This window comes from Leucopleurus acutus (assembly GCF_964270905.1).
Source record: "Leucopleurus acutus genome assembly, chromosome: 6".
Lineage (NCBI taxonomy): Eukaryota > Metazoa > Chordata > Mammalia > Artiodactyla > Delphinidae > Leucopleurus > Leucopleurus acutus.
In genome coordinates, this window is record NC_139149.1 from 36937122 (window position 1) to 36952037 (window position 14916).

Below are 14916 nucleotides of genomic sequence, written 5' to 3' on the forward strand. Positions count from 1 at the left end.
AATTAAACATATTTATAGAAGACATGTCTGATGGAGAATCAACCGCGGGGGAGCAGCGATGAAGGGTTGGAGAGGGGTTAGAAAAAAATCAAAGATGAAACTATGGGGAACAGAATGTCCCAGGAGAAGTGAAGAGGGAGATGTGGTCAGGAAGTAAAACTTGTATTATAAATGTTTAAGAAGTAAATGGAGGGGCTTCCCTGGTGGCGCAGTGGTTGAGAGTCCGCCTGCCGATGCAGGGGACAAGGGTTCGTGCCCTGGTCCGGGAAGATCCCACATGCCGCGGAGCGGCTGGGCCCGTCCAGCAGGCTGGCCTGCGCGTCCAGAGCCTGTGCTCCACAATGGGAGAGACCACAACAGTGAGAGGCCCTTGTACTGCAAAAAAAAAAAAAAAAAAAAAAAAGAAGTAGTAAATGGAAAAAGAGGAGCAAAGTAAGAGACTGAGAAAGATGTTGAAGACTGGAATAGAATCCAAGAGAGAGCAATAAAACCAGGGGAAGAAAACAAGAGGGACAACACTTCAAGAGGGAAGTGGTGATCAACAATGTAAACTGCATACTTTGTATAACTAAATTAAGATGTATTTTGAGAAGTTGATGGCTTTGGAAATTTAGAGCTCAATAGGGCCCTTTGAAAAAGAAATATCTAAATATATATTTAATATATCAACTTTATAAGTGACTTGGTAAGAGTCAACAACTGCAGAAGCAAGGACTACGGTTAATTTCCCAAAGTTTTTTATTTGTATTACTTTGCTTTATTATTTTATGTTCATCTGGTATGCTTCCAAGGGTATTCAACCCTGTTTATGATACAAATATATATATAGCAACAGCAAGCCCTTTAAGAGAGAAAGAGAAGACTAAACACAGTGACTGCAGTGAATTAGGATTAATGAAAGGTGAGGTTCACTTGGCACCAAAGAAAAGATCAGATTAAAGGACAGTAAAATCAGAGTTGGCAGAGCCAAGAAAGGCTTGGATAAGACTGACATAATTTTTCAAAACTCATCTGCAAAGAATAACGATTCTTTTTCCAAAAAAAAAAAAGGCCCAGAAAACTAAGTATTTCTGTATTTCCTAGAGCTGAAACTGTATGTCTCTACTTCTTTCACTGTGAGAAGATCCAGATTCATGAATAAGTTCTAGTCGAATGGGATGAAGTTTTATGCTCTCAGTAAATATATTATCCTAGTTATAGTCCCCATTCCCTTGCTACTGTTTTTAGTCTTCTCTGCCTTATTCAGGGAAGCAGACACATTCCCTTGTCACTGATGAGCACAGGAGTAGCACTTGCAGAAACAAGTTCTTAATGTGCTCACTGCAGTGTGCTTGACCGGCAGGATTACACTAGTACCTGAGGGCTCATGCTGCTCCAGGGATAACTTAGTGGCAGCAGTATATATACTAAATCTCCTAGTCTTCCTGCTAAACATTCTTACCTTCTGTTAACTAAACAGGGAAGGTTAAGAAAGTTGGTAGATCTTTCTTGAACTTAGCTATAGCACTTTGTGGGAATTTCCTTTGAGGAGAGTTAGCTATGGTCCTTTCATTTAATTAATTAATTTATTTAACATCTTTATTGGAGTATAATTGCTTTACAATGGTGTGTTTCTGCTGTATAACCAAGTGACTCAGCTATACATATACATATATCCCCACATCTCCTCCCTCTTGCGTCTCCCTCCCACCCTCCCTATCCCACCCCTCCAGGTGGTCACAAAGCACCCAGATGATCTCCCTGTGCTATGCGGCTGCTTCCCACTAGCTATCTATTTTACATTTGGTAGTGTATATACATCCATGCCACTCTCTCACTTCCTCCCAGCTTACCCTTCCCCCCTCTGTGTCCTCAAGTCCATTCTCTATGTCTGAGTCTTTATTCCTGTCCTGCCCCTAGGTTCTTCAGAACCTTTTTAATTTTTTTAGATTCCATATATATGGGTTAGCATATGGTATTTGTTTTTCTCTTTCTGACTTACTTCAATCTGTATGACAGTCTCTAGGTCCATCCACCTCACTACAAATAGTTCAATTTCGTTTCTTTTTATGGCTGAGTAATATTCCATTGTATATATGTACCACAACTTCTTTATCCATTCATCTGTCGATGGACACTTAGGTTGCTTCCATGTCCTGGCTATTGTAAATAGAGCTGCAATGAACACTGATACATGACTCTTTGAATTATGGTCTTCTCAGGGTATATGCCTTGAGAGTGGGATTGCTGGGTCATATGGTAGTTCTATTTTTAGTTTTTCAAAGAACCTCCATACTGTTCTCCATAGTGGCTGTATCAATTTACATTCCCACCAACAGTGCAAGAGGGTTCCCTTTTCTCCACACCCTCTCCAGCATTTACTGTTTGTAGATGTTTTGATGATGGTCATTCTGAGCTATGGTCCTTTTAAATGCTCTTTTATACAGATTTTTCTTATACTGCCATGCTGAGATGGTATTTACCCTGCTTACATATTTGGGATAGGGCTAAAACAAACATTCAAGTTAGGCAGGATGTCCAGGTTCAAGTCTATCCTGAAGATATTTCTTGGATGAGATTCCCTAGGTGACCTGTAATCTATACCATTGCTTTTGTTTAACCTTGGAATTAGAAAAACTTGCTGGATAGTCAGCACTGAGTGAAAGGATAGCTCCTTCAGTGAACACCCCCCCTTTTCAGACAGGGCCTCTGGCCATGGTGCTGACATATTTTTTTCAAGTGAAGCTCATTTATGAGCATACCCTAAAGGGAGGTGGCAAATGATGATTAGGATAGGGCAAGAAAATATTAGAACTAAGAGACACAAACTCAAGTGGTATTAGTTCTACCTTATGAAAGAACTGTAAGATTATCAAAAAGGTGACAGGAGAGTGTTCACATTCATTCCTATCATCCTGCCTCTAAATTCAGTGATCAGCAAAGAAGGACCAAAAACCTAGGGTTAGCCACTCTACATCACATGCTTACCATTTTCTGAGTCATCCAGAGTTATGCTTCACAGTAACTGTCACCATCTACTTCCTTTATATACCCATTCTAGGATCTCAGAATACAACATAGCTGGGAGGGACAGAAAGATGGATGACAGTACAGTATAATCTGGGCTTACGTAGTCGTCTTAGGAAAAGAAAGTGAGCAGGGATAAGAATAATAAAAGTCCTGGGAAAGCACAGACATTTAAATACTAAGACTGCATTTGATCACTAAAGCAATCAGAAAAACACACTGTTGCAACAAGACAATCAGTTCAGGAGTTGTAAAAGGTGAAAGTCTGTGACGCACTCAAAAGTGGATTCAGAGGCCAAAGATTCAGAGCTCTGACCCACTCCAGATCCAGGTAAAGGAAAAGACAATGTGAGAGCACCAACTATAAAGTGTTCTTATAGCATGGACTCTTATAATTAGACACAGTATCAAGAAAAACTTGCACGAGCTAGTAAATATCTGAGTCCCAGGAAAAGTTAATTTGGGGAGGAAGGTGGAAGGAAGGACCCACACCTAATTATATCATGACACAGTATCATGATTTAAGGATAAAGTCAATCATTTTGATATACAATTCTGTACAGTTATATTAGGAAAAAAATATGAGATTAACGATTACAACAAAGTAAAAAAGGTAAACCAAAGAATAATATTTAAGGTTTGAATCCTTTATGTAAAAACAAATTTGGCATGTATCAATATATAAGGTCTAAAATTCTATGAACCAAATAATTACTTTGTAGTGAAAGGAGGGAAGATGGGCACGGACATAAGGGGAAATTCTACCTTTTACCATGTATTCTTAAGCACTGATTAAATTTTGTTCGTAACTTTTAATTTTAAAAAACTGTCAAAATTAATAGTGCTCACATAAGCTGACTCTATTTTAAAATCAAAATAAGAATCAAGTTTCAGTTATACATGTTAGGTTCTGCATAAGTAATGGATAGCAACGTGATTACAGTTAACGATACAGTACTATATACTTGAAATTTGCTTAGAAGATAGAACTTAACTGTTTTACCACAAAATTAAAAACAAGGAGAAAAGAAAGAAATCTATATGAGGTGATGGATATGTTAAATATTATACCTTGATTGTGGTATTTCACAATGTATACCAAAACATCAAGTTGTATACCTTAAATATAAGCAATTTCTAACTTGTCAATTATACCTCAACAAAGATGGGAAAAAAACAAGAATCGTTAAAGAGCAAAATAAATGCAAACTTTCACTTTTAATTTGGTATTGATACTTAAGATTTTACAGTAAAAAATTATAATCTATCATTATTGCTATAACATAAAACAATCTTTTAGAGCCAAAGAATATAGACTGTTCAATTCTAAGCAGATCTAATCATCCTCACTCATTAGTATTTAATATTATAGACCAGTTTTTCCTAATTCTTTCATAACCAAGGACTCTATATTATTTTCCACTTTCACAAGGTCCATATTTTTGACATGTAAGATTTATTCAGTAATATTTTTTTTCAAACACATTATTAAACACACATTCACACACACATACACTCTCTCCCTTTTCCCTGCCAACTAAAACTTGTCAGTATAAGATAAACTGATGCTAGTACGCTTAGCTGATAAAACAACAGTTTGTACAAATTAGGCTGTTCAACTTAAGTATATTTAGAGTCCACAAGGTTCAGAAGATGTTTAAAACAACAAGTGAGTGTGCATTTGCAACTTAAGACCCTCAGGGCTCCAAGGACTCAAAGATGGGATATGTCAATATAGATAATATAACCAAAGTTGCCACAGTCTGAATTGCCTCTTAATAGACCCAATGAGAAAAACGCTTAAGTTGTTCATGAGAACTGGAAAAGAAAAATCCACACTGGATAGGTAGGTATGAACCTTACTAAATTAATATATTGCTAAACTTATAAATAAAGAAAATAAATATTTAATGATGAAGTTCATTAACAAAGTAATCTAAAATATAAACCAGATACAAATAAATCTCATAAAAGTTCCTTTGAGAAAAAAAATTTAGAAGTATGACATTTCAACTGTTTTTGAAAAGAAAATACACAAACAAAAGAGTATAATTTGTATTAATGCAGTTTTGTGCCACAGTAATATTAGAAATTTTATGCTAACTTACAGATTTTAAAGATTTTCAAGTTTTAATTGCTTTCAAATGGTATAGCAAGACACAAATATTACTTTAATATTATTGTCTTTTTTCCAAACTACCTGGACATTTTCATTCCACTTCTCAGCAAAAATCTTGCCTGGAAATACTGCAGGTAGAGATAATTGTTCTTTAAATATTTTAAGATACTGTGGAAAACCAAATGAATTCATTAAGTGTATCTGCCGGTGGGAAAATCGTGACTTCACTCTCTTTTCTAAGAGTTCCAAAATATCCTTAAAAACAAACAAAAATCTCCGTAAGATGCATATTTAAAATAACCATACCAATGTTAGAGGTATAAGTATTTGAACTATCACTTATAATCAGCAATGTTTATCCTGTAATAGACAATTAAGCATTAAAAATGCTTATCCTGTAATACACAATTAAGCATTAAAAAAAATTTAATTATTCCCTTGATCTACTTAGGGCTACAAGGTAGTAGAGGTAAGAGAATGCGGCTTGGAAATAAACCAAGCCTCTGAAAGTATTTTTAATCCAAGCTACTTTTAATCCCCTTCTAAGCACTTGTAAGCCTGGTGATGTCAAGCCTTTTTCCAACCATGTTTTTCTCAGCTTATCTTTAACACTGCAAGGCCAACAATAACTACTAAAAAATTATAGCTATCAATAAACAATTTCATACATTCTATGAAGAATTCAGATAAAAAATTAATATAATAAAATGTAATTAGACTTATTAACATTCATGAAAATTTAAACATCTTCTTCATTGTTTTATGTAACAAAGAGTCAAGAAGCAGCATGTGTAATGGAGAAACATTCAATTCACTAAACTATACAAATTTAAGCTGAAGCCACGCTGGACTTAAGGAACAAACTGTAGAAGAGGAAACTGGCAGGAACACAGTGTGACATTGGTAAATTATTCTGTCTTTCGGCTTTTTTATAACAATATTTGAGAAACTACTTGTATTAGTACTATTTTTCCTTGAGAAGTGAGGGAGCAAGTTTAGTGTCAATTTTCTATAAAAGAAGAAAAACAAAAAGCTGTGGTAAGGCCCAGAAATATGGATTTTCAAATCTACCCAGATGACTCTAGGTTAAGAAACCAATGAGACACAGGAAAGAATTAAAGCGACCAAAAAGGCATCATGTTATCATGGTTAGTGTGGAAAGGAAGACAGGAAAGATTAATAGCTTGGGGTTAGAGTGGAGGAGGGTGAATGAAAAACCTGAGATGTGTTTACAGGTTAAAGAAAAATATAGTGACAGCATAAGACAATTAAAAGTTATGTTCAGAGACAGAAATATTTTACATTTACTTTCTACTAAGGAGCAGTTCTAGATCACCCATACAGGTAAGCAATAATTAAGAGCCTGAACTTGGGAATGGAAAGAGATGGAAGTAAAAGAATTTTAGAGGTGAACAGTAACTGATAGTTTGGTGGTGGGCAGTAATGACAGAAATTGGTAATGTGGGGATACAGGGAATAGTAGAAAAAAAAAAAATTACTGCCACAAGGAAGACGTTATTTGCTAACAAAATCACTACTCCATCATTCCTTTTGCTCTTTCCCTATAAACATGGACACATAAATATATACTTAGACTTGAATTACACAGTTGGAGAATTATACATACAGAATAAAAAAGAGCCTCTGATAATATGGCTAAGGAGCTACTAACCCTTTATTTGGTCCCTCACCGGGTTAAAAGCATTTGCCACTGCCACTTCCACCCAAAGGAAGAGCTTTTAGCAAGGAGGAATGTGCTTCCTTAACCACTGTGTTAGATTGCTACATTTTGAAAAGAGGAATAAAGATATGTGGAGAACCAGCCAGATTTTCTATGAGAGAGGCTTATTATGAAAGCATACATTGTAAGCTCTAGAGCACTGGGGAAGGAGGACAGAGAAAGCCACTCCTTTGAGAAACAGCACTAGCAAGACTGTTGAAAGATGACTCAGTAAAGAGTTTCACATTTCTAAAAAAGGGAACGAGCTGTACAAAAGGAGAATGAGGGCTTGACATAAGCCTGCCATAAATGAAGGAGGAAAAAGGATGAAAGCTACAGATGCATGGCAGCCATAGTATAAGAAGCGGGTGACTCTTAAAAACCAGTTTTACCTGAATTCAATTAGAAAGTTCATACTAGGAGAGTAAAAGAAGGTAAACACACTGCTTCTCGGCCTTTCGGCTAAGAACAAGTATAGTATCTGTTCTTATCAGTTTAATAACCGATATGTGCTCTATCCGAGGACAATGAATTAAATGGATTTCTGGAACTAGGAGATGGAATAGGAACTTGCTCCATCCATTCCACGCATCGACCTGGTACTGCAGTACTTCCAAGAATGGTGCACCCACTTTGGGGAAAAATTTTTTAAAAAAAGAAAAAGAGATAGATAAGGTAAACGCAAAAAGACCTACATAAGCTGTCTGAAGGTACACAGGGTTCAACATACATGGAGTCTTCACAAAGTAATGTGATAGTGACATTAACACTATGGTTAAATCATTCTAAAATCCTCCAAGGAGCAAAGAAGCCACTATCTACAGTGACAGCCTGATAGAGATAATCCCTTTCATTTCTGGAGATGTATACTTACAAAGTTGGGACAGTATCATTTTGAGTTGATTCCAAGCATTTTTAAAATATGGAAAGAATCTTAAATGTAAAAAGTAGAAACTATTAGCAATTTTTATAAAATGGTAGTGAGGTCATTTACCTTTCTCTTTATTTGCTAATGTAGAAATTATATTTATTAGCATAATCTCACTTCACATTTTTTTATTCAGTGATTTGATTAGACAGCAGGAGGTATTAGTCTATCAAGATATGTGATAAATATTTCCTTGTTTTCCTCAATTTGAGTTGAAAAGTGGGATAAATGTGCCAAGTATTGATGAAATACATTTGAAAAATGACCTACATAGTAACTAAGTCAGTAATTAAACTTTAATTTTCTAAATATTATAATCAATTTTTAAAATAGAAACACTTACCAATCTACATGTAAGACCAATAACTGCTACCGGAGTCTGTGCAGACTGAGAAATGTCAAAAAGATTATAGAGGAGTGTTTGGTTTTTATGATGAGCAAAAAGATCAAATTCATCTAATATGAAGATCACTGGGCAACTACTAGTCCGGTCACCTAAGAAAAAATAAGAGTTTTATATTAACAAGCAATTATATCAGCCTTTCTTAAATTTCCAAACTATTTATTACATTTCATTTTTTAAAACTCAATTCAAAAAAAAAATATTGATAACCTACTTTGGGTGGGGCACTTACCAATGCTTGTACATTTATTCAACAAAAAAATTATTCAAAGGACAAAATAGCCCCTATGGCCCTCAGGTAATTCAGTCTAATCACCAGACTCTAGTAGCTTTACTGATGTTAAGAAAATCATTTAAATGACTGAAGATTATTGTTTTTTAAATTATGTAAACGTAATTCTTCTATCATCAGAAAATTGACAAGGATCTTTTAACACCTACAGAGACCAAAACACTTTGGGATTAAATACAGAGGGACATAAAACTATTACTTCAAAAGAGATTTATTTTTAGTTAGTAGAAATACAAAGTAAATCTTCCCATAGAAATAATTTTTATAAATAACCGTTGTACTGTGAAGTTTAACCAAAGCTACTTTAACTCCTACTAATGACAATTTTAACACTTCTACAATAGGGAAAAGTTCAACATGACTCTGTGGATTTGTTTTTCTCCTCACAACAATGGAAACTACTTTAGCAGAACAATCACTATTACCTTAAGGTCTAAGGCTTTATATTTGCATAAAAAGTGAAAAAAACTGATAATAAACAGATTTATTAATAATAATTATTATCTGTTAGATAATATCTGATAATATTATCCAATAGATAATAAAACATATGCATTAACCTAAATGACATTAAAACCACAGGGACCACTCAGAAGTCTAGACCTACAAAATACAGTACTTTAGTTTTTGATAAAATATAGCATTACATAACAATGGAAAAAGTGGTATATTCAAGATTAGATCTTTACTTTACACCTTACCAAAATAAATTCCAGCCAAATTATGAATTATATGTACTGGATGAAAATATAAGTGAATGTCAAAGTATGAAGGAGAGAAAAATTTTGACTATGTAAAAAATTTTAAACTTCTATTCAGCAGAAAAGTCCAAACCAAACTTAAGAGAAGAAAGAAACAAGTGCAAGAATTCACTTAATAAGTATGAGATAAACCACCAAAATAAGGCAAAGAACCAACAGGAAAAACACAAACCAGGAAATATCAGTGGCCAATTAAAATTTGATATGAGCATCATCAGTATACAAATTATGCAAATTAAACTAAAATAAAAATTTTTTTCTATTAAATAGGCAAACATGAAAATAATTGTTTTTGAGGTCCTGTAGGAAAAAAGTACTTTTAAATATGTTTAGAAAATGGACCTTCTAGGGTAGTTTGGTAATTAATATTTATTCTTTTAAATGTAGAACCTTTTAATCTAGAATTCTACTCATTGAAATTTACCCCAGGAAATCTGGATGATCATTTAAGCATTTCTTCCTAATTATACAAAATTAGAAATAAAAGTTGATAGCTGGTGATTAATAAATTATAATTCATTATATTAGAATTATAAATCATAGTTAATTTATATTTTTAAAATGAAATATATGAGAACCATAAAAATGATGATGCACCTCAATATTTACTGACATGGAAAGATGCTTACGACATACCATGAGTAAGTGAAAAGATGTATATCACACAACAAAATAGAAAAGATTTTATTCTTATTGAAAATTATGTCTATACCAACGATATACTACAGGTGAATAAAGATATGAAATCAAATGTTAGTTGGAATAATCACTATTATTAGGGATTTCAATGGTCATTATTTTATTCTTTTTTATATTTCTTTATTTGTTTTTGTAAAAGCATATGATCAAGGGAAAAATAAAGCTAAACAATTATCGTTTGATATTGTTAAACATACTAATATTTACCTTTTTTTAAAGCTTCCAGAAGAAATGAAAGGTTTTCGGCAAAGCTTCCCTGAATAACAAAAAGATACCATGACTAGAAGTTTAGTGAAATAAAGAATAAAAGAGGGCTATATGATTCTATATACTGTATAGACACCGTGTATCTGGCCAAAGTCACTGGCCAGATTCTGAGCTGAATATCTCTATGCTTACAATCTAAAACTTAAATACAAAAGTAGAGATGGCATAGCACTGAAAATGGCATTATTATGCCATGTTCAAAATTTTATATTTTCTGGATAAAATCTGTAAAACTGTTAACTTTATTTAAAGGTAATTTTTAAGAGTTGTTATATTCTGAATAGTCAGAGATCAAGAAATCCATTGCACTTTGTATCTTGAAACACATCAGTCTCTAGCAAGTCTCAAACTTGTACCATTAAAAAAATTACCATGAATTTAAATGAGATCCAAAAGGAAAAGAGAGAAGAAACTTGCCTCAAACATCAGACAATACAACAGTGTTTCTCTATTCAAGAGAATATTATAGAATTTGTATATATCATATCAAATTTGGCTATGTTTACTTGGAACACAGCCAAAACATTTTTGGATACAACTTAAATATTCTGGTTGGAAATTAATAGAGTAGCAGATGCATTATCCAGATGTTCCAGCTTGTGGATAAAGGCCTCATTAAAATATTTTTTCACTTAAGTCCTTAATTTTTACTTCATTCAGATTTCTTAATTTAAAGAAACAGCCAACTTTAAATTTGAGGAGATATACAGGAAAAAAGAAACCCACTTGTTTGTTTCCCAGTAGAGAGAACTGATATAAAATAGCATAACAGGTTTTAAAGAGCTTCTACATATTTTGTGATGATTACATACTGTCAAGTAATACTATTTCCAAGGTAGGCAGGGCAAGAGGTATTTACCATAACATAAACAAAGGCTCAGAGACAATCTGTTGGAAAATCAGTGGTCAAAGTTACTCAAAGGTTGCTTACATTTTGCTATTTTTTTAAAGACTATTATACCTGACATTAAGTGTAAGTATATACTTAAATTCATATGCACATATTATAAGAATTTACTTATATGAGTATATATTTATATAAATATACACATTTATGTGTGTGTGTGTGTGTGTGTGTATATATATATATATATATATATAAATGAATATACAAGTTTGCTCTAAGTACATCGAAACAGAAAGGGTCTGGGTTAAATCACTTAGTTTCTTAATGCCCAGCCTTTGTCATTTTATGACTTTAGGCACACTAATTATGTTCTCTTAGCCTCAGGTGCCTAATCTATACAACGTAGAAGTTAAACTAATAATCTGTATATGTGGGGATTATGATAACAATAGTGATGACTAGGATGATAACCAACTGTGCCTTGTATTATTTCATATGAATCCAATGCAAATAGCTCTATTTAGAAAAGTCAGAAACACTTATCTACTGGAAACCAAAAGCCAAACAGAGTCTACGTAGTAGTAACTCTCCTTTGCCAACTAGGCCGCCATCTTCTACATTACATTCTGGACAGGAGGTAGAACAACAGATTTACAGAAGAAGCATTTGAACTTGCACTTCAAAGACCTGTAGATAGGGACTTCCCTGGTGGTGCAGTGGTTAAGAATCCGCCTGCCAATGCAGGGGACACGGGTTCGATCCCTGGTCCGGGAAGATCCCACATGCCGCAGAACAACTAAGCCTGCGTGCCACAACTACTGAGCCTGCGCTCTAGAGCCCGCGAGCCACAACTACTGAGCCCATGTGCCACAAATACTGAAGCCCACGCACCTAGAGCCCGTGCTCCGCAACAAGAGAAGCCACTGCAATGAGAAGCCTGCCCGCCACAATGAAGATTATCCCCGCTCACCACAACTAGAGAAAGCCCGCGTGCAGCAATGAAGACCCAATGCAGCCAAAAAAAAAAAAAAAAAAGACCTGTAGATAATGGAAGGGTAACACATGATTGGCTCAACTTGTTATAGGTAATTTTTAAAGAATAAAATTACTAAATGTTAGGAGGCTTACACAACTATGTCAGTGTTACTGCAGAACAGAGACACAGTTTAGAGATTAGAGTGACACCACTGAATGATCACCAGTGACCAGAAAATGAACTTGGAACGTCTACAACCTGCTTCAATTGCATTAAGCAGATGAGTCATTTCATTATGAAAATTAAGGCAGCTGCAAGTTAATCATGTTTCCCTTGAGCCTTATAAATCAAGTGGTAGGTAAAAAGTTTAATAAAAGTTCCAAAACATTTCTTATCAGTTTAAGTTATTGATGTTTACTGTCCTGAGATTCCAAGCTACAATAATGAGATGTGGGTAACTTTCTGAGAACATTTTAATAATAAGAGATAACTGACATTTGCACAGCATATTACCATCCTATTTAAAAAAAAAAAACATAAATGATGTTTAATACTTCTTTTCTTCTTTAGAATAAATCTGTGAGGTAAGTATAATAAGATAATGCCAATTTAACAGGTGAGGAATCTGTAATTCAAAGATATTTATTAGCCATGATTACCAGGTAGTCAATAGTTATAGGGCAAGACTCAAATCCACTTTTTGTAGCTTCAAATTCAATACATTTTCCACTACTCCCATGCTATCCAAGTCTCATAAGACTAGAAATAGACTGCCAGAGTGTAGTATTTTTAAAAACATATTAATCTATCTCCAAGGGTAGAGAATCATAATATTTACCTTACAGATAAAGAAACAAACTCAGATAATATCTACACAAACCTGGATTTCTTGAAGTATTTTATAACTAGTATAACCTACTTCAAAAAAAATCTAAACATAAAGATTTGATGAATAAATGCATCCTAGTACATTGTACATTCTTATAAGAATCTTACATATTTCAATTTAGAATCTCTGAACTCTTCCTACTCTTCCAAAAATATAAACATATCTATGCTATACAGACTTTAATTTGAAGCCTATTTAATAAAATAATGAAAATGATACTTACAAAAACTTTATCTCCAACTACATTTTCCAGATTTAACTGCCTTGTGATTTCCTTTAAGGCAATTTTATCATTGATCTGCAGCAGTCCTGAAATAAAGCCCATTTTAAAGTATTTAATAAAAATGAAATATGTATTTGATACAATGCAGATTATTTTCAAGTAAATTTTCTAATGCTTTTAAAATTTAACTAGAAAGAAAAAAGTCAAAGCCTGTTACTGTACATTATTTCCTTTTAAAAACTCAACAGTGAAAACATTTAATAGACTCAAAGAACCATCTTCCTTGGGATTAGTATTGGAAAAAAAACAAGAGACCTTATGTGTCTCCTTTATTAATATTTTTTTAATTTCTAAAAATACTGTGTACAGTGTGCTAAAGTAAAAGTTGTTAAACAAGGATTTAGTTTTTAAAATATAGTTATTAATGCAGATTTAAAACACACTAGTAAATTAAGGTTCATAACATAAAAAGCTCACATGGCTTACATCATTTCCAATAACAAAATGAGGACATACTTACCATTTAAGTAAACTTGTAATACATTTTCACTCACTTCTTCTACTTCCATTAGTTCTTTCAAAGCATGGTTTATTAACTAAATAATATTAAAAAGTTTATGAAATATTTAATAATAGGTAAAAGATGATAAGCCCATATTCTTTTTTAAACTATCAGTAATAGGAACAGAATATAAACAGATTGTCATTTAAAAATCAACAATTAAATTTGCAGATTCTCTGTAGACAGAAAGTTTAACTGAACTCCTAAAGTCTGACTCTTAAGATGCCAGAGCCTGGACTGATGCCACACTCTCTCAATCAGCTACCCAAACTTCTAATAAACGTTCAGAAATAACCCTTAAGTTTTCAAAGAAATACTTCTCTACAGTAGAAGTCACATAAAACTATGGCCACTTAAGAACTTCATGTCTCAGTCAGTTCATTATATGTCTCCACCATTTACTCTACAAAATTATCACTGAAATCAGTTAAAAGCTATTGAAAATAAGTACAAGAACAATGCTTAATGATAGCAAAACATCTGCCCCCAATACAGCAATTTTTATGAAATACTGTGAACTACTTTGTATGTTACCTTAAAATGAAAATTAAAAAAGAAATACCAAGAGGTTAAGCTGAAAAAAGAGATGTTGCCTTTGTTAGCTGCTAGGTAAGCAAAGAAAGCCCTTATTAAACTTAGAGCTCACAATTAAAAAAAAATTATTAATACTAATAAAATATAATAGTAATTACTACTAAAAATACCCAGAAAGTGTTATGCCACCTTAAACTGTTCAATTATAAAGCTTCACATTTTTATAATTACAGGTTTCTATGCCACATACTTACATTCTTTATATTTTTTGATTTGTGACATCTTATCACTCATATTGCACTATCATATATATCTCTTCATATTAATACTACATATTTCCTTAAATTTGAAAATAAATACAATTAAGAAAAAACATAAAGCTTTTTAAAAGGAAGAGTAATGGCAGATTATTCTTTTTAATATGAAAATAGAAATAGAATGGTACTATCCCAAAATATATAGTCCAGGAAATTAGGCTATGTATACAATAAAGATGGCATCAAAATTTAGTGAGGAGAAAAAGGATTATTCAACAAAGTCACTGAGACAACTGGTAAGCTATTTTGAAAAATAAAATACTATTTGTATTTACAATATTCTACCTCTATTTGTCACTGTAATATCTTTGTGCAATAGAAAGAAAACAAATACCCTCATTTTAAATTATTACGTTTCACAACAGTATATCAA

At 33.1% G+C, this 14916-nt stretch overlaps 1 protein-coding gene across 2 annotated transcripts in view; it reads right to left on the reverse strand.

Annotated features, from left to right (window-relative positions):
- ORC4 (origin recognition complex subunit 4) overlaps positions 1 to 14916 on the reverse strand; it is a 95539-nt gene that overhangs the window by 15556 nt on the left and 65067 nt on the right. For both annotated transcript variants that reach the window (XM_082841459.1, XM_082841460.1), the window contains 5 exons: positions 13651 to 13726; positions 13131 to 13216; positions 10136 to 10184; positions 8117 to 8268; positions 5207 to 5380 (listed from right to left, as the gene is read on the reverse strand). In XM_082841459.1, coding sequence (XP_082697585.1) covers positions 5207 to 5380; positions 8117 to 8268; positions 10136 to 10184; positions 13131 to 13216; positions 13651 to 13726 — 537 coding nt within the window. The remainder of the gene's footprint in view (positions 1 to 5206; positions 5381 to 8116; positions 8269 to 10135; positions 10185 to 13130; positions 13217 to 13650; positions 13727 to 14916) is intronic.